At 43.4% G+C, this 21,540-nt stretch overlaps 1 protein-coding gene across 1 annotated transcript in view; it reads right to left on the reverse strand.

The window, feature by feature from the left end:
* The window catches only part of cdh26.1 (cadherin 26, tandem duplicate 1), a 28,985-nt gene extending 13,941 nt beyond the window's left edge, over positions 1-15,044 (reverse strand). The window contains exons 1-11 of the mRNA XM_063015080.1: positions 15,006-15,044; positions 11,866-11,919; positions 11,591-11,686; positions 10,092-10,247; positions 9,862-10,009; positions 8,906-9,090; positions 8,219-8,347; positions 7,091-7,276; positions 5,547-5,827; positions 1,862-2,004; positions 388-618 (exon numbers count right to left, since the gene is read on the reverse strand). Coding sequence (XP_062871150.1) covers positions 388-618; positions 1,862-2,004; positions 5,547-5,827; positions 7,091-7,276; positions 8,219-8,347; positions 8,906-9,090; positions 9,862-10,009; positions 10,092-10,247; positions 11,591-11,686; positions 11,866-11,919; positions 15,006-15,038 — 1,642 coding nt within the window. The 5' untranslated portion in view covers positions 15,039-15,044. The remainder of the gene's footprint in view (positions 1-387; positions 619-1,861; positions 2,005-5,546; positions 5,828-7,090; positions 7,277-8,218; positions 8,348-8,905; positions 9,091-9,861; positions 10,010-10,091; positions 10,248-11,590; positions 11,687-11,865; positions 11,920-15,005) is intronic.
* Between the last annotated feature and the right edge of the window lie 6,496 nt (positions 15,045-21,540).

Raw genomic sequence — 21,540 nt, forward strand, 5'->3', positions numbered from 1 at the left:
ATGGAACTGGAGGAAACCCACATGGACGCTGAAGCAAAGCCCAAACCCAGGTTCTCGGGTCCCATGTTGATGTGCAACACCCATTCTACCAGCTGTGCCAATGAGAACGATACATGTGCTGTACTAGGGTGCCACCAACATGCACAAAAGTCATTCCCACTACTGAGTTCCAAACTGCTCATGGTCTAAAATGATATGGATCAGGTTTGCTATGTCGTATTTAAATGGTCTGATGGATAAATCTGGGTTTGCTGGATGGTCCCAGCTGTGAAGTGTGGTGGAGGGTGAATAACAGTGCTTGTTTTCAGGGAACAAGAGCGAGGACAGAACCCAGGTCCTCGAGACCGCTGCTGCAGTGCACCACTACCACATGTGGGAACCTCTCACCCGTTTTAGGTTGGAACTTCCACTGGCTCTGAAGTTCTTTACTGTCGCTGTTGAGCGTGAAGGTGAACGGCGGTCCGAACGGATGAGCGTCGGCGTCCTGCGACATCACCGTCACCCGGTCCGCCTTGTTCCCGCACAGCACCGAGATGTTGGAGGTCAGACGGGGGCCGTTATCGTTCTTGTCTCCCAGGTGAATGACCAGCGTGCCCGTCCCCGTGGCAGGAGGCTGCCCTGCGGTACAGAGTCAAACAACAGGGTCGTTTTATTGGTACGCACTGACGTGTTGGGTTGCCAGATTTCGTCTGTTATACGTCTGATGACCCTCAGTAATTAGATTTGAGCTTTTTATACAGAACCAGGGTTCGAATCCCAGGCTGAGCTCACAAATACAGCAGGTAACCCCAGCCGTTGTGAGGATATATCAGTGCACTCTTAGCGCAGGTCCCAAGCCTGGATCAATAGGAGGGATTTGTCAGGAAGGGCATCCGGGGTAAAAACTGGAAATGAAATGAGCTAAAAGGAAATAACTTTTATTATTATTATTACCATAGTCACTAAATTATTATTATTACTATTATTATTTTTGTTATTACTATTAGTAATTTTAAATGTTATTATTACTATTATTATTAATTATAATTTTAGAATTTATTATTATTATTAAATTTGTTTAATATTATAATAGTTATTACTATTAATATTTTTAAATGTCATTATTATTATTATTTTATTAGTAATAATTAATAATAAAATAAATAATAATAAAATAATGATGATGATAATAATAATAGTTATAATAATTATTATTAGTACTATTAGCATTATTATTATTATTTTAAAATTGTTATTTTTATTATTATTACTAATATTACTAAATTATTATTTTTGTAATTGCTATTAATAATTTTAAATGCTATTACTATTACATTTAATTAGAATTTTAGAATGTATTATTATTATATTTATTGTCATTATTATTATGACTCTTATTATTATTTTATTTTGTAATTATTATTATAACTAAAATCTAACAGCTAAAAGCTAATAGTAATAATAATTAATAATAAAATAAATAATAATAAAATACGGTAATGATAACATAGCTCAGAGTTATCTTAGAAAGTGTTTCCATTTTATTATTAATTATTATTACTATTAGCATTATTATTATTTTATATTATTGTTAAAATTGTTAATTTTTATTACTAATACTAAGCTATTTAAATTATAATAATTATTAATTTCATTATTAAGTTATTATAGTTATCATTATAGATATTATGTTTAAATATTTTTACAGTTGTTACTGTTATTATTAACATCATTATTATTTTATAATTATTATTATTAGTAATAGTAGTATAATTACTTTTATTATTATTTGTATATATTTTTAAATAATTAATGATTTTCTACAATTCTAATTCTCCCGTGTAAACTAAACCGATAATAATCCCGTTGTGCGCTCCTGTACCGTCGTCGATGGCTCTCAGCATCACGGTGTAGGTCCCATTTTTCACGTACGGAGACTCGCGGTCCATCTTCTTCACCGTGGTGATCTGTCCCGTCTTTGGGTCGATGGACAACCACTTAGCTACATCTTCTGCTAACTCGTACCTTCAACACACACACACACACACACACACACACACACACACACACACACACAGTTTCAGACCTGACTGTTCAACCTACAGCACTTTACCCCCCCCCCCACTCACCCTACAGCACTTTATTCCCCCACTCACCCTACAGCACTTTATTCCCCCACTCACCCTACAGCACTTTATTCTCCACTCACCCTACAGCACTTTATTCCCCCACTCACCCTACAGCACTTTATTCCCCCACTCACCCTACAGCACTTTATCCTCCCACTCACCCTACAGCACTTTATCCTCCCACTCACCCTACAGCACTTTATCCTCCCACTCACCCTACAGCACTTTATTCTCCCACTCACCCTACAGCACTTTATCCTCCCACTCACCCTACAGCACTTTATCCTCCCACTCACCCTACAGCACTTTATTCTCCACTCACCCTACAGCACTTTATTCTCCCACTCACCCTACAGCACTTTATTCTCCACTCACCCTACAGCACTTTATCCTCCCACTCACCCTACAGCACTTTATTCTCCACTCACCCTACAGCACTTTATCCTCCCACTCACCCTACAGCACTTTATTCTCCCACTCACCCTACAGCACTTTACCCCCCCCCCCACTCACCCTACAGCACTTTATCCTCCCACTCACCCTACAGCACTTTATTCTCCACTCACCCTACAGCACTTTACCCCCCCCCCCACTCACCCTACAGCACTTTATCCTCCCACTCACCCTACAGCACTTTATTCTCCCACTCACCCTACAGCACTTTATTCTCCCACTCACCCTACAGCACTTTATTCTCCACTCACCCTACAGCACTTTATTCTCCCACTCACCCTACAGCACTTTATTCTCCAATCACCCTACAGCACTTTATCCTCCCACTCACCCTACAGCACTTTATTCTCCCACTCACCCTACAGCACTTTTTTCCCCCACTCACCCTACAGCACTTTATTCCCCCACTCACCCTACAGCACTTTATTCTCCACTCACCCTACAGCACTTTATTCTCCCACTCACCCTACAGCACTTTATTCCCCCACTCACCCTACAGCACTTTATCCTCCCACTCACCCTACAGCACTTTATCCTCCCACTCACCCTACAGCACTTTATTCCCCCACTCACCCTACAGCACTTTATTCCCCCACTCACCCTACAGCACTTTATTCTCCACTCACCCTACAGCACTTTATCCTCCCACTCACCCTACAGCACTTTATTCTCCCACTCACCCTACAGCACTTTATCCTCCCACTCACCCTACAGCACTTTATTCTCCACTCACCCTACAGCACTTTATCCTCCCACTCACCCTACAGCACTTTATCCTCCCACTCACCCTACAGCACTTTATTCTCCCACTCACCCTACAGCACTTTACCCCCCCCACTCACCCTACAGCACTTTATTCTCCCACTCACCCTACAGCACTTTACCCCCCCCACTCACCCTACAGCACTTTATCCTCCCACTCACCCTACAGCACTTTATTCTCCCACTCACCCTACAGCACTTTATCCTCCCACTCACCCTACAGCACTTTATCCTCCCACTCACCCTACAGCACTTTATTCTCCACTCACCCTACAGCACTTTATCCTCCCACTCACCCTACAGCACTTTATTCTCCACTCACCCTACAGCACTTTATCCTCCCACTCACCCTACAGCACTTTATCCTCCCACTCACCCTACAGCACTTTATTCTCCACTCACCCTACAGCACTTTATTCTCCCACTCACCCTACAGCACTTTATTCTCCACTCACCCTACAGCACTTTATCCTCCCACTCACCCTACAGCACTTTATTCTCCACTCACCCTACAGCACTTTATCCTCCCACTCACCCTACAGCACTTGATTCTCCCACTCACCCTACAGCACTTTACCCCCCCCCCCACTCACCCTACAGCACTTTATCCTCCCACTCACCCTACAGCACTTTATTCTCCACTCACCCTACAGCACTTTACCCCCCCCCCACTCACCCTACAGCACTTTATCCTCCCACTCACCCTACAGCACTTTATTCTCCCACTCACCCTACAGCACTTTATTCTCCCACTCACCCTACAGCACTTTATTCTCCACTCACCCTACAGCACTTTATCCTCCCACTCACCCTACAGCACTTTATCCTCCCCCCACTCACCCTACAGCACTTTATTCTCCCACTCACCCTACAGCACTTGATTCTCCCACTCACCCTACAGCACTTTACCCCCCCCCCCCACTCACCCTACAGCACTTTATCCTCCCACTCACCCTACAGCACTTTATTCTCCACTCACCCTACAGCACTTTACCCCCCCCCACTCACCCTACAGCACTTTATCCTCCCACTCACCCTACAGCACTTGATTCTCCCACTCACCCTACAGCACTTTACCCCCCCCCCCCACTCACCCTACAGCACTTTATTCTCCACTCACCCTACAGCACTTTATCCTCCCACTCACCCTACAGCACTTGATTCTCCCACTCACCCTACAGCACTTTATTCTCCACTCACCCTACAGCACTTTACCCCCCCCCACTCACCCTACAGCACTTTATCCTCCCACTCACCCTACAGCACTTTATTCTCCACTCACCCTACAGCACTTTACCCCCCCCCCCCACTCACCCTACAGCACTTTATCCTCCCACTCACCCTACAGCACTTTATTCTCCCACTCACCCTACAGCACTTTATCCTCCCACTCACCCTACAGCACTTTATTCTCCCACTCACCCTACAGCACTTTATTCTCCCACTCACCCTACAGCACTTTATTCTCCCACTCACCCTACAGCACTTTATTCTCCACTCACCCTACAGCACTTTATCCTCCCACTCACCCTACAGCACTTTATTCTCCCACTCACCCTACAGCACTTTATTCTCCCACTCACCCTACAGCACTTTATTCTCCCACTCACCCTACAGCACTTTATTCTCCCACTCACCCTACAGCACTTTATTCTCCCACTCACCCTACAGCACTTTATCCTCCCACTCACCCTACAGCACTTTATCCTCCCACTCACCCTACAGCACTTTATCCTCCCACTCACCCTACAGCACTTTATTCTCCCACTCACCCCACAGCACTTTATCCTCCCACTCACCCTACAGCACTTTATCCTCCCACTCACCCTACAGCACTTTATTCTCCCACTCACCCTACAGCACTTTATCCTCCCACTCACCCTACAGCACTTTATCCTCCCACTCACCCCACAGCACTTTATCCTCCCACTCACCCTACAGCACTTTATCCTCCCACTCACCCTACAGCACTTTATCCTCCCACTCACCCTACAGCACTTTATTCTCCCACTCACCCTACAGCACTTTATTCTCCCACTCACCCTACAGCACTTTATCCTCCCACTCACCCTACAGCACTTTATTCTCCCACTCACCCTACAGCACTTTATTCTCCCACTCACCCTACAGCACTTTATTCTCCCACTCACCCTACAGCACTTTATCCTCCCACTCACCCTACAGCACTTTATTCCCTATAAGAAGCAGTGTGGTGTGCTTCACCTGATCCCCTTCACTTCTGAATCCTCGTCTGTGATTTTGGGGACGTACAGCACGTCCCCCACGTCGCCCTCCTCCATCCTGAACACCGTCATCATCTTGTTCTCGTACACCGGGGGGTCGTTCACGTCGTTCACGTCCACCGTAACCGTGACGGCGTTTTCGTCTCTGACCAGGAGGACGTTGGGACTGGTCCGCTTCCCGTCCACGCAGGAGAACAGCGGGTCCTCGTTCTCCACGCCGATCTTCAGGACGTGCTGAGTGCTCTTCTCGTAGTTCTTACCCTGAAGATACGGGGGAAGGAACCACACGGGTTTGACGTCAATCTCACAACCAACAGTGGCAGCGGATTCACAATCGGGAACTGGAAATGACTAAGTCTTTCACAGCTGTGCTTTTTATTGTGTGCTGGTCTGTTAGTGTAGAGTGACTCAGAACTGACACCAAAGTCTAACAGGCTTCTTATCGGACTAGATCTGTTCCACACAGCTTTTTTTGAGGGCCAAACGTTCACACAGACTAGATTCAGGTCTGGAGAAAGTGTCCGGTAAATTTTTGGTTTTAAGGTGGTTTGGAACGAAGCCTTTTTAAGGAGGAACGGACTCTGTTTAAGTGCCGCCTACAGGAGCCACAGACTTCTCACAGGGCTCAACAGTATGACAGCGGCTGAGTCCCAAATCACACACTAATGCACTAAATAGCACGTCTCATTATTGCACTGCGAATGGTTTAGTTCCACACTACGTAGCACACTGGATGCGATTTGGGACGCAGCCTGGACAACCCTTGAAAATGATATGAGTGAGGAGTGAAGTGGTCCCTCACAGTGAGGACGTTTTTCACTCATTCATTCATTCATTCATTCACTTTAATCTGTCACCACCGCTTCATCCTGGTCAGGGTCAGGGTGGGTCCGGTTACTTGGAATCACTGGGCTTGATGCAGTAAGACACCCCGAACAGGACGTCATCGCATCCATCACACATAGGCCAATCATGTCTGTATGAGGACGCCAGACTGGTTGATAGCACCGCTTGGGATTAGAAATTCGGATCTCAGCGTTAGGGCTAGAACTGCAGCAAACGGTAAGCCTATTTCTGAACCATTGACTGTTTCTTTAGTTTGTGATGTGTGTGTGCTGAACTGAACCAGTTGTAGACTAGTGGTACAACCAAGGTACTAGACCATAGAGCAGTAATCAGAAGGTTGCCGGTTCAAACCCCACTACCGCCAGGTTGCCACTGTTGGGCCCTTGAGCAAGGCCCTTAACCCTCAATTGCTTAGACTGTATACTGTCACAACTGTAAGTCGCTTGGGGTAAAAGCGTCCGCTAAATGCTGAAAATGTAAATGTAAATGTAAATCTCACCCCGTGTTGGGCTGGGTTGTAGGAAGTCAGTGGGCGTGGCGTTTTTCAATCATCAAATCTCGTTAAGGGAATGGCGACCGGCCTGGAAGAACCAGGTACCGTACGGCTAAACTCACACCGAACTGAACCGGAATATCAAAATCAGCGTATATATTTCAACCAGAAGATTATCGGAGCACCTTGATGACAGACAGAACTCCTTCGTTGGTTTTGGGGTCGGTTACGATCCTGTAGTTTCCCTCCTCGTTCCCCATCAGGATGGTGTAGACCGCTCTCCATGCCGGGGTGTTGGGCGCGTCCGAATCCTTCACCCCCATCCTCAGAATCTCTTTATCCACTTCCATCTCCATCACCTGAGTGTTGTACTGTAATATCCCAAAAACAAACGGGTCACACCGTACCCTCTAAATGAGCACAGAAATCTACAATACACGGCCAAAAATATGTGGACACCCTTAAAGGGCGCATTCACATGAGAAGTGGAAAAAACGGTTGACTCGGTTCGCTGACCTTTTCAAAGCTCCTCCAATGAGGCGAACTGTTTGATATTCGAGATTCACAGTTTTGCAGCTTCTCATGTTTAGCGCCCGTCTTCATTATTACATTTATACAGTCAAATACAGGTAATAAATGACACGCCTCCAAGTCTGGGACAGAACCCTTCCTGTTCCATAAGGACAAGGCTTGTGGAGTCCTGAACAGCTCTGGGATGCATCGGAACGCTGATTGTGGTCGTGCCTTCACACATAACCCCACAAAAGCTCTTTTATCTGTCCTGAGTTCCCCAAACCGTTAAAAAGTCTCTGTCCCAGATGTTTTGGAGTGTGTCACAGGCATCAGATTCTAAATTGTAGAATTGTTAAAGTGAATTAATGAATCACAGATTCTTTTTTAATGCTCTACTGCATTTCACAAGGTGTCCCAACAATTTTTTGAAGGTAGGTTTTGTACAAAACTCATAGAAACTCTCAGCTCTGCTTCTGGTTGGCTGGGCGCCCCCTAGTGCCTGCAGCAGACAAAATCGTCCACTAGTCTGCTGGGTGGGAAAAGACAGGACTAAAAAGTGGGCGGGGTACAGAAGTGGAGGAACGTGGAGATCAGCGCATGACTCTCCATGAGTGAGACCGACCTCACGCACCGATCCACCGAAGTACGGGGGGATAAGAAGGGGTCGGTGGAGCGTGCACGCGTCGGAGGGAGGGCGTGTCAGGAGAATATACCCTCCGTACGCCATCGGGGTCTCCAGCAGAAAGAGGAAGAGGAACCGGCTATGACCAAACTAGAAGAAATAAAGCAGTAAAACTCACCTTGGTAGTGTTGAAGACCGGCGGGTGTGTGTTGGAGTCGGTGATGATCAGACTGACGGTGGCGGTGGACGACAGTGACGGCGTGCCGTGATCTTTGGCTTCAACCAGAACCGTATACAAGCTCGATTTCTGGAGCACAGAGAGAAACGGGTAATGCTAAGCAAACGCCGCGGCGCTGCAGCGTACTTTCTCGACTAGCGCGTACAGAGCCATACATAGAATCAGACGCGTCCCGACAACTTTCTCTTCCATCTCTAGTAGGAACCAAGAAATTATCGTAACGTTTCACGGTGGCGGAAATAAAGCGGTACCGCTCTGCTAAATGCTAATTTCCTGGCGCTAATCACCACATGGGTTCGCTACTAGCTTACATAGGATAAATTTAGCTGAACGTTGTTGCATTGTTAACGTGTCGCCAAAAATCGCAGCTCTAATTAAAAATAACATTAGGCTGCTTTGTAGTGCCAAATGTGTGGGGGATTGAGCTGAACCCCTTCGTTCAGGATGGCGTCTAGATACTTTCGGCTATTTAGCATAGTCAGCTAAAATAAGCAGCAATCGTGGATTCGGAGATTCTACCCAGTTCAGGAGTCTGTGCGCTATCACTTACAGCCTATAGGGGGCGCAGTGAAAGTCCTGAGAGTACCCCCAACATGACCCCGGAGGTTCTCGGTCGGGAGGACTCACCTCGCGGCTGAAGCAGCCTTTGAAGACGAGCTGCGAGATGACGTTGCTGTGCGTGGTATTATGGAGCATTCTCAGGGTGATGACGGGCGTGGCCGGCTCCTGAGACAGCATCCTCATGGTGATGCGAGAGTTGTCGTTGTTCGTCTCATCGATGTCGCTCGCCACCAGAGAGACGGGGAGGATCCCTGAGCAAACCAGAACATGTGGACCGATCAGCTTCGATCACTGATCAGGAACTCAGTCCACCACCGGACCTCAAGTCTTTGTGGGGTTTTTTTTATGTTTGTCCCCATCCTCCATTAATTCGCTACCAATCTAGTCATGACCCCAGCGCTGCCACGCCCTGCACTGGCCAAGGAGAGCCGAGACTATCACCCGCCCCCTCCGAAACACGCGTAGTCACCGGCCGTATGCTTTCCCCTTCCTAAACGTTCTCCAGAGCATCCACTGTTAGCACATGTGAAGCCACCGACCGCTTTTCTTTACCTGCCAGACACGCTATGCTCTTAGTGTTCCTCCACCACACGTGTTAAAGCCAGAGCCGGACAGCAGGAGTCGCTGTTGCAATCACAGTGCTCGGACGACAAGGCCAGTCGTGTTTACTGAACACCTGACCAGGCTGGTGGTGCGTGGAGGTCGTCGCACCTAGAGGGTTGCCAGGTATTTCCCGTGTAGCGCTCTCGCAGCATGATTCTCTCGCACGTAGCAGCCCGATAAAATCTTTAGTTTAAACGAATGCGCTAGTCCACCATCGCTAAAATCTTGAGCCTTCGAGTAATCAAGCCAAAAGAGGAAACCAGACCCACCACGACACTGGTCAGGATAACACAGTGGTCAAACATGAACTAAAAAATATGTAGTACAGTAGGGTGCGATTTGGAACACAGCCCTTTTGAATCGTTCCCACTCCCACAGGGTTCTGAGATCCACTCTGAGTGGGGTGCTAGCGTGCTAACCTTCCGCGATGTTCTCATGAACCAGCGCCTTAAATACAGGAGGAGTGAAGACAGGTGGATTATCGTTGATGTCCATTATGGCCACGTTGAAGGCCAGAGTTTTGTCCAGAACTTCACCGGTCACTCGGTCCTCCACGTCAAAATCCACCTGAGATAAAAAATAAAGAAGAAATTCATTTTAAGACTCCGTTACAAAACTCCTGTTATGGCAGGGAACGAGCGGGACGTACCAGGAAGCTGGGGTTCTGTTCTCGGTCGATGGGTTTGAGAGCGTAGACGGTTCCGTCCATCTCGTTGATAGAAAAAACATCGACGGGGTCCTTGGTCACGCCCTGCCCGCTGATCCGGAACCGGACCGAGCGGATCCCCTGCTTATCGTTAAACAGCTGGAAACGACAGGAGAGGGAACACGAGTCTGAGCAATGTGTGGAACACTGAGACGTTCTGAACACTGAGACGTTCTGAACACTGAGACGTTCTGAACACTGTATGGAACACTGAGACGTTCTGAACACTGTATGGAACACTGAGACGTTCTGAACACTGTATGGAACACTGAGACGTTCTGAACACTGTATGGAACACAGACGTTCTGAACACTGAGACGTTCTGAAAACTGTATGGAACACTGAGACGTTCTGAACACTGTATGGAACACTGAGACGTTCTGAACACTGTATGGAACACAGACGTTCTGAACACTGTATGGAACACTGAGACGTTCTGAACACTGAGACGTTCTGAACACTGTATGGAACACTGAGACGTTCTGAACACTGTATGGAACACTGAGACGTTCTGAACACTGTATGGAACACTGAGACGTTCTGAACACTGTATGGAACACTGACGTTCTGAACACTGTATGGAACACTGAGACGTTCTGAACACTGTATGGAACACTGACGTTCTGAACACTGTATGGAACACTGAGACGTTCTGAACACTGTATGGAACACAGAGACGTTCTGAACACTGTATGGAACACTGAGACGTTCTGAACACTGTATGGAACACTGAGACGTTCTGAACACTGAGACGTTCTGAACACTGTATGGAACACTGAGACGTTCTGAACACTGTATGGAACACAGAGACGTTCTGAACACTGTATGGAACACAGAGACGTTCTGAACACTGTATGGAACACTGAGACGTTCTGAACACTGTATGGAACACTGAGACGTTCTGAACACTGTATGGAACACTGACGTTCTGAACACTGTATGGAACACTGAGACGTTCTGAACACTGTATGGAACACAGAGACGTTCTGAACACTGTATGGAACACTGAGACGTTCTGAACACTGTATGGAACACTGAGACGTTCTGAACACTGAGACGTTCTGAACACTGTATGGAACACTGAGACGTTCTGAACACTGTATGGAACACTGAGACGTTCTGAACACTGTATGGAACACTGACGTTCTGAACACTGTATGGAACACTGAGACGTTCTGAACACTGTATGGAACACAGAGACGTTCTGAACACTGTATGGAACACTGAGACGTTCTGAACACTGTATGGAACACTGAGACGTTCTGAACACTGAGACGTTCTGAACACTGTATGGAACACTGAGACGTTCTGAACACTGTATGGAACACAGACGTTCTGAACACTGTATGGAACACAGACGTTCTGAACACTGAGACGTTCTGAACACTGTATGGAACACTGAGATGAGAGAGAAGAGAGAGGACGTTTGTGAGATCAGGTACCTTTGTAACAACTGTAGGGAAGGGCCCGGTTCCCCCCTCCAGCAGATTGATGGTAGATAACACCCATCGCCTCTTGGTCCGAATCAGAACTTCGTCCTTCCACACACACACACACACACACACACACACACACACACACACACACACACACACACACACACACACACACACACACACACACACACACACTCATCAGGTTCAGAACATTCAGCCAAAAAAAAACGAATCTGTTTTTAAAAAAAGATTTAAAACCTCTTGTGTTTTTTTAGACGTACCCGCTTCTCACGGATTTTCTTCACTTGGCTGAGTGACGTCACTGACCAGAAATACTGAAAATACAAAGAAAATATCACATTAAAAACAGAAAAATTAAACGTTTTTGCTGCTCAAAAAATTAAACAAATAATTTTCATTAAATATTATTTTGATAATTAATATTGAAAATCATTAAGGAGGAACGATCAGGAGGAACGATCAGGAGGAACGATCAGGAGGAACGATCAGGAGGAACGATCGAGAGGAACGATCAGGAGGAACGATCAGGAGGAACGATCAGGAGGAACGATCAGGAGGAACGATCGAGAGGAACGATCGAGAGGAACGATCAGGAGGAACGATCGAGAGGAACGATCAGGAGGAACGATCAGGAGGAACGATCAGGAGGAACGATCGAGAGGAACGATCAGGAGGAACGATCAGGAGGAACGATCAGGAGGAACGATCGAGAGGAACGATCGAGAGGAACGATCGGGAGGAACGATCAGGAGGAACGATCAGGAGGAACGATCGAGAGGAACGATCGAGAGGAACGATCGAGAGGAACGATCAGGAGGAACGATCAGGAGGAACGATCGAGAGGAACGATCGAGAGGAACGATCGGGAGGAACGATCGAGAGGAACGATCAGGAGGAACGATCAGGAGGAACGATCGAGAGGAACGATCGAGAGGAACGATCGAGAGGAACGATCAGGAGGAACGATCAGGAGGAACGATCAGGAGGAACGATCGAGAGGAACGATCAGGAGGAACGATCAGGAGGAACGATCGAGAGGAACGATCAGGAGGAACGATCAGGAGGAACGATCAGGAGGAACGATCAGGAGCAGCTGGTGGCAGCTTTAGTTCCTCCTGCACAAGTTCTCATCGACTCCACCGGTTTATTTTACCAGATTCTCTCAAAAAATGACGTCAGAATGTAAAAGATAAACATTTACTTTTATTTATTATTAACTTTTTCTTTGTTCATTATCACTTTGTACTGTGGGAGGAAACCGGAGCAGCCGGAGGAAACCCACACAGACACGGGGAGAACATGCAAAACCCCACACAGAAAGGACCCAGACCTCTCCACGTGGTATTTGAACCCAGGACTTTCTTGCTGTGAGGAGACAGTACTGCCCAGCAAACATTTTAATTTAAATAATAAAGAAATAATAATGTTTATATTTTAAATAATATGTATAATAAAACATAAATTATATTTCATAATTATTATATTACAAATAAAATAAGGAAAATAAGGAACATTAACTAACATTAAATAAATAATAATAACAATAAATATGATAACAGAAATTAAAATAAATCAGTTTAATTATAATAGTTATAATATTAACAAGAATTATGATAAATATAATAATAATATAATAATATTAATAATAGCAACAAAAATAATAAAATAATAATAATAATAATAATAAAAATAGTAATTAAAAGTGATAGTAATAATAATAATAATAATAATAATAATAATAATAGACTTCTATAAAGCTGTCACATTTTTTATCTAAAGCAAACTATTAAAAACTATTAACACAATTTATGTAATAAGGTATAAAAATCTAATGTTGGTTTCTGGAAACAAATACGATTTACATTCAAGAAACTGAAGCAAAAAAAACTGCAGCTTTTCAAAAGAACCCCTAAAATCCAGCGCCAGTTCCCTCCAAAATCTTTGAGGTTTCTGGACGCGTCCTCACAGCCGCCTGAATTTATTCTTCATTAAAAAGTGTTTTAAATCTGATGCAAGAGTAAGATGGAACAAATATTAATAAATATATTTATCCTTATTTTTTATATTTATATATTCCTCAAGGAGAGGCGGGTAAAAGTGTAATAATTATTTATTATATTATTTATATATTATATTATAATGTCTTTATGTTTTTGTTCTTATTTTTTAAAGACATTAAACTCATGGTGTAAAAACTTTTGCACACAACTGTGACTAATTTAATTTTCCAAATAAACGCTGCAGTAACAGATAAAGAAAGTAAATTATTCATGTAAATCCTGGAGAGGCTCAGAAGATCTGAGCACCTGCAGAATGAAGAAATATTTCACTGTGTTTGCTCATCCAACTCAACACAAAAACACCACAACATTTCAACACAACACAACAACTCAACACAAAAACACAACTCAACATTTCAACACAACACAAAAACACAACTCAACACAAAAACATGACACAACACAACTCAACACAAACACACAATTCAACACAAAAACACAACTCAACATTTCAACACAACACAAAAACACAACTCAACACAAAAACATGACACAACACAACTCAACACAAACACACAATTCAACACAAAAACACAACACAACTCAACACAACACAAACACACAATTCAACACAAAAACACAACACAACACAACTCAACACAAACACACAATTCAACACAAAAACACAACACAACTCAACACAACAACGCAACTCAAAAACACAACTCAACATTTCAACACAACACAACAACTCAACACAAAAACACAACTCAACATTTCAACACAACACAACAACTCAACACAACTCAACACAAAAACACAACTCAACATTTCAACACAACACAACAACTCAACTCAAAAACACAACTCAACATTTCAACACAACACAACAACTCAACACAAAAACACAACTCAACATTTCAACACAACACAACAACTCAACACAACTCACCACAAAACACAACTCAACATTTCAACACAACACAAAAACACAACACAACTCAACACAAAAACACAACACAACTCAACACAACAACTCAACTCAACTCAACAACTCAACTCAACAACTCAACACAACTCACCACAAAACACAACTCAACATTTCAACACAACACAAAAACACAACACAACTCAACACAACTAAACACAACTCAACATTTCAACACAACAACTAAACACAACTCAACATTTCAACACAACAACTCAACACAAAAACACAACACAACTCAACACAACTAAACACAACTCAACATTTCAACACAACAACTCAACACAAAAACACAACTCAACACAACAACTCAACTAAAAACACCACCTCAACACAACAACTAAACTCAACAACTCAACACAACAACCCCCAGCCTTGCTGAACACAGAATATTAGGATGAATTGCACTCACGGTCAGTAGAAGAAGGAAGGTGAACGTCCTCATCCTGGAAGCTCTTCAATCTTCTGCTCTGATCTGAATCATCTTGCTGCGATTGATTTCACCGTTTACAGCCTGAAAAAACATCTCCGGAGCGAGAGGTGTGGGCGTGTCACGGCACGACACAAAGCTAACCAAGGTATGAACGCAATATTTTCTTCAGCTCGTGATCATCTGTCAAACAACCTCGTTTACCCTCCACAGGACCGGCTCGGCTACGCAGATCCCATCAACAAAACAGCTGTCCATATTTATACGGAACATTTCAAAGTGGTGTGTGTGACGCGGCAGTCGAGGACTCTCAAACATTTCAGCAACTCCTTTTTCTAGGAATAAAAGAAAACTCACAGCAGTGCTGCTGTTCTGAGAACTGATCACAGCTGCTGATTTCTCTGTGTCCATATAATTATGGCTGCTTTAACTACACACACTCACAATAAAGATGAACAGTGGTGTCTCACCAAGGTCAGAAAGAAAATCCAAACTGTCATTTTATACTGAGGGGAAAATTCCTGGATGGTCAGACGTAAGATATTTAGGCTACAGAGTTCACGAGTCGAGTCACGAGTCTTTAGGCTATAGAATCCAAGTATGAGTCTTTAGGCTATAGAATCCAAGTATGAGTCTTTAGGCTATAGAATCCAAGTATGAGTCTTTAGGCTATAGAATCCAAGTATGAGTCTTTAGGCTATAGAATCCAAGTATGAGTCTTTAGGCTATAGAATCCAAGTATGAGTCTTTAGGCTATAGAATCCAAGTATGAGTCTTTAGGCTATAGAATCCAAGTATGAGTCTTTAGGCTATAGAATCCAAGTATGAGTCTTTAGGCTATAGAATCCAAGTCAGGCTATGAGTCACAAAAAAGTTAGTGAAGTCATGAAAAGTCATAAGTCTTTAGGATATAGAGTTTTTAGGCTGTAGTGTCCAAGTCACAACTCAATATAACATCATAAAAACATTTATGATGTTAGGGGTAAAAATAAAGATCTAATATTAAAGTTCAGAATAATAAACACACCAGGTGATCTGTGTGTTAATTATAGCTGTATAGAGTTCTTCTTTAAATTCTTCACGTTTCCTTCGAACTTCCACACCACAGACACGACGATCCGCGTTAATCTCATTCTTGTTTTGTAAAGTGAAAACAAACAATTGTTGGTTTATTTTTGTAGAACCTGCTTGAGAATCTAAACAGCGTCAGTGGGCGTGGCTCAACTCTTTTAACCTAAAGATAAACGAGTTAGAGTTCAGTAAACATGTCGAGTCGGGGTGAGTTTAAGGTGAGGAGACGGAACAGAACTGCATTTATAGAGCTGAAATGACGACTAAGTGGCGCCATCCAAGAGATCAAAGGTCAATTGAGTCCTTGAATGTTTTCACAATATTATGTACAGTAGATGGTGAAAGACTTTCTTTCTGAACTGATTGATTCTCTGATAAAGTTTGGAACACAGTGGTGAGCCACGTCCCATCATTGCTTAAACAGACTGATCCTGGTGGATCCTTTTATACCTGATCATGATTTCCTCACCTGGTACCGACTCACCTGCTCAAACACTGGAACTTCAACATTCCATCAACTTTTCACTCTTATTCTGCCTCCGTCCCAACTTTTTTGGAGTCTGTTGCAGCGTCAAATTCAAAACCTGTTTCTATTTACAAACTAGAATGAAGTTGATCAGTGAAACGTTGGAAATTAAATAAAGATTGAAGAGAATAAAACACATCACACATTCTTCTTTTAATTGCCTTTGAATGTCCCAACTTTAATGGAAATGAGGTTTGTAAATAGTAGATGTGTGTGTGTGTGGTTGTTAAGAAAGCTCTGCTGAAATTGAGGATTAAGTCGTGATCAGTTTTTAATCCTGTGTAAATATTCCATTAAATCTGTTGGAGTTAGGAGGTGTTTAGAAGCTTCAGAAGGTCTGAAAACACACTGATGTTCTCCAGATCCAACAAACCCAACATTCATCACTGTTTCTACTTCAGCAGGTGATGTTCTCCTGGCATTAAACCCAAATCTGCCAGAATTCGGAGAACATTTCCACTGCTCCAGAGTCTGAAGGCTTTGTGCTTTACACCACTTCTCTCAGAGGTTGGACCACCATCAGTGTGCAACTGCAAAACCACAAGATATCACAAAAAGCCTCTGAGAAAGAGTCCTGCTTCCAGGAGCAGTTTGGAACTTTGTTTCAGGTTTTGCAGCCGAGCTGTTGCTGCTCCTAGATGTTTCCACTTCCCAGTAACATCAGATGACTGATGCAGCTCTGGTAGAGAACACACCAGCTTAACAGGAACTGCAATGCTGCGAGTCTCTGAGCTTTTCAGTATCACCTGTTCTACTCTTAATGCACCAGTTCTTCCCAAACTTAGCCAAGAGACAACTGTTCCATGTGCTGTGTAATGGGTGCAGTCAAACTAGCCCTATTTATATGGATGCAGAGAGGCCAAAATTCAAATGAAATGTAAAGCAAAGCAATCTACTGTTGCTATCGAATACAATTTGAGCAATTGAGGATTAAGGGCCCTGCTCAAGGGCCCAACAGCAGCAATTTGGCAGTGTTGGGTCTTCAACTGGCAACCTTCTGTTCATTAGTCCAGGACTTTAACCCCTGAGCTGGTTGTCTGATTGGGCCGTCAGCTGGATTTAATTCACCTGCAGTAATAGGCGTCTCTGACCCAGCTTAATCATTATATTGATTTAATCACCTTGGGTGAAGAACTGTTATTGATTCATGTTATAGCCAGAAGTATGTGAACACCCATACTAACTATTAATCAGAGGTATTTTAGCCACACCCACTGCTTCAGGTAAACAAACGTCTTCTAGGAACGATTTACATCATTTTATCCTGTAATTCCAGCCTATAGCTCTCGGTTGTTTCCTCTGTACTGGTCAGTGTAAACTGAGGCAGCCGATCAGGTAGGTAGCTGGGAGCAGGGCGGGTCACCAGATTTTTTAACAGACCCACATGATGCAGCTGGTTTTGCTGTGTAACACCTGTATAAAACAGGAACGTCCCTGAACGTACGCCGTATGAAAGGCGGTAACAAAGCATGTAGAGAAACAGATGGACTACAGTCAGTAATTGTAGAACTACAAAGTGCTTCTATATGGTAAGTGGAGCTGATAAAATGGACAGTGAGTGTAGAAACAAGGATGTTAAGGCTGATTGGTGTATATAAAATAATGATATAAAAATAAATAATGGTTTTAAACTACTATGATGAACAACAGTAAACATGGAGCTCACACAGAACATCTTTCAATAAGTTATAAAACGTTTAACAAAATAAATAAAAGACTGCGTGTTGTGGTTTGTTTTTATTGGCAATTAAAATAGGAAGGAGGAGAAGAAATAAATCTGAGCAAGTTTAAACCTGACGTATTTATTGCAGGTGGTCATAAATAAATCCAGCTAACAGGAAGTGGAGCCAATTTTTATATTTTATTTTAATCAGAAACCCCTGTAATAAATCAAACCTCATATAGAAACGCGGATCTAAGATCAGAGTTCAAGTTCTTTCTTTATGGAGCTGAATGATTACGTTTAGTTCTAACAGGAATCGCGGAACACTGGACTCATCAGACTGAAGATTTATTTTTAAATTAATTAAATTTCTGCTGTTTTTTCTTTGATGACAATGTGACCCAACAATGAAATGCTATTTAACACATAAACAAGTTCCAAACTGCCCCCCTTTTGTCACGACCGGTTCTGTCGTCGACCGTTTACTTTTCCCTCGGGCACGTCGAGCTTAATTCATGTAAACGACGTGAAGCACAAAGCTTTAAAGATTTAAACTCCTCAAACCCTGAAAGCTTCTTTGTGATCGGAGCCAAAACGGAGGAGCTGCTTCATCTCCCCTCTCAGCTCTGTTATGGAGTAATCAAAATCCTTCCTGTTTCAGCATGTTTATACTGGCACGACCGAGATGCCACCGTAAACCCGAGCACCCGAGGTGCCAATCACGGTTCTGTAACTGATCTGGGATTTGAACTTAAACCCCCTGAGGCTGAATGCGTTAAACAAACGCTGTCATGAGTCGATTTTAATCTGAGTGGTCGTAAATTTAATTCACACTGTAGAAAAATGATCCAACTCCATTTTATCCTGGTCAAAATAAATGAACTTTTTGGTTACTTCATTAACCAACCAACAAAATTAACCAGAAATAAAGCAACTAGACACACAATGTGAGGTAAACAAAACCTGGTTTGATTTAGCAGCCCTGTAAAATATAGCTCTCAAACTTACCTTCAAAGTCAAGTGTCTTCAGAAACACTGTTCCACGATCTAATGACAAATTCCAAAAACAAGCAAACGAGATGAATCTGAAGCATTATTCAGTGGAACACATTACAAATAATTAAACAGCCACTTTCATTAATTATAGTAATTAATTATGTACTGATGTTTAAACTATAAGTACTGTAAGGTGTCCGTGAGTGTTTTGAAAGGCGGCCATAAATAAAATGTATTATTATTCTTATTACTTTAAAATCTATTTTTAATATTGGCTGCCACACCAATCCCGAACAATAATAGATCAACATTTACATTTAGCAGGGACGGCACGGTGGCTAAGTGGGTAGCACTGTCGCCTCACAGCAAGAAAGTCCTCAGAATCAGAATCACTTTATTTCGCCAGGTATGTTACACATACAAGGAATTTGCTTTGGTGATACACACAATAGTCCACATAGTAGTACAAACAATACACATAATAGTACAGATAATTACACGTGTATGACATGTAACATAGAACATATTTAACAGACCCGACAGCACACGGACTGTTAACCAGTATTTACCAACATTTGCCCAAGAGAACAACTTTGGTTAAAAAGTGTTACAGCTCTGGGGAAAAAGCTGTTAGCGTGTCTTGATGTGTTTGTTTTTATTGTCCTGAGTCTTCTGCCAGATGAAAAAGGTGATGTCCAGGATGAGAGGGGTCTGCTGTGATTTTGCCGGCACGCTTCAGCACTCTGCTGTTGTAGATGTCCTGAAGCGTTGGCAGACTACATCCAATGATCCTCTCCGCTGTCTTGATTATACGCTGGAGTTTGGCTCGTTCATGTGATGTTGAGGAACCAAACCAGATGGTGATGGATGATGTGAGGATGAACTCTATTATTGCTGTGTAGAACTGGATCAGCAGACTCTGTGGCAGGTTGAATTTCTTCAGGGTCCTGGGTTCGATCCCTAGGTGGCATCTGTGGTGGCACCTAATGAAGCATCTGTGCAGATACAGTTAGATGGACTGCAGCACGTCTGAAACAGCGTAAACGTTTATAAACGCTCGTACTAAGATAGAGATTATTGTAATGCTGTGATAGCGCCACATTCTGGTGAAACAGCTCCACTGATAAACTATTTTATTTGTTGTTGTTATTGTTTAGGGCTGAACGCTGAATTGAAAGTAATAAGATGATCTGAGCATAAATGCACGTGTTAGTCGTCTTGTTATAGAGTCGCTGCTTATTTATTAAAGGTTAATAACACATGTGGAGGGTTATTGATGCATCTGTCAAATATTTAAACTTCTACCCCATACACATTGCCATGGTGCCACCAATGACATGAAATTACTTGCAATCCACAACACCCCGAGCCTGCCATCCTGCCAAGTGTCCTCTATTTTGAAAACCAAAATACCCTAGTCACCCTAGTTAAGGGCCTTGCTCAGGGGCCTGAAATTGTCAACAAGCAGTAAACAAGCAGGGTTCAAACCTTCAGTAGTCCAGCACCTTCCCCCCCACTCACTACCACTCCTAAACAAAGCAGTCTGACATTCGGAAAATAATTAGCATAGCGTGTTTCTGCATGAGCAAAATAAAAGAGCTTCACGGCCGTCAGTGTGATGCTTCTATTAACACAAAGAACGCAAGACAAAACTGCCAGACTACGGGGTCTGTGTGAATACCTGGTGCCCCGCCCTGCTCCCTCTACCTACCTGATCGGCTCCTCAGTAGAGAGGAATCTAATCAGACCTGGAGTCATAATCAGATTATTTAGACGCTCTACTTATACAGAGATACACCCATTACAGCTTAATAAGCTAACACAGTTACCACGGACACGCCAGCTAACGTCTCCCTCCGTGTACCGAAAACGCTTAAACTGTCCCTGACGCCCCAATTTACAAATAAACCCACTCGTATAATCACACCTTTATACAGATTAAACATCAACGAGAATTTATTTACATTTGAAAGGAACTCCATTGGTTGCTCCGCATTCATCCGCTATATTCATGTTTATAGTTTTTGGTGAGAAAAGTCGTGCCGCACTGAATGCTGGGACTGATCTTCAGCGCTGAGGAGGCGTCGGACGCTCCCTCATCATTCCTCAGTAGGAGCATTTTAAGGGAGCTAAACATTTAGGCACACGCTCTTCTCGGGAGTGTAGGATGATGGGAAATGCGTCTGTGTAGAGAGAGAGCTAGAGTTTCACAGAGACCCGATATATTTTTTGATCATTTCGAAGAGTTTTGATACACCAAC

The sequence above is a fragment of the Trichomycterus rosablanca genome, chromosome 19 (assembly GCF_030014385.1).
Source record: "Trichomycterus rosablanca isolate fTriRos1 chromosome 19, fTriRos1.hap1, whole genome shotgun sequence".
NCBI lineage: Eukaryota > Metazoa > Chordata > Actinopteri > Siluriformes > Trichomycteridae > Trichomycterus > Trichomycterus rosablanca.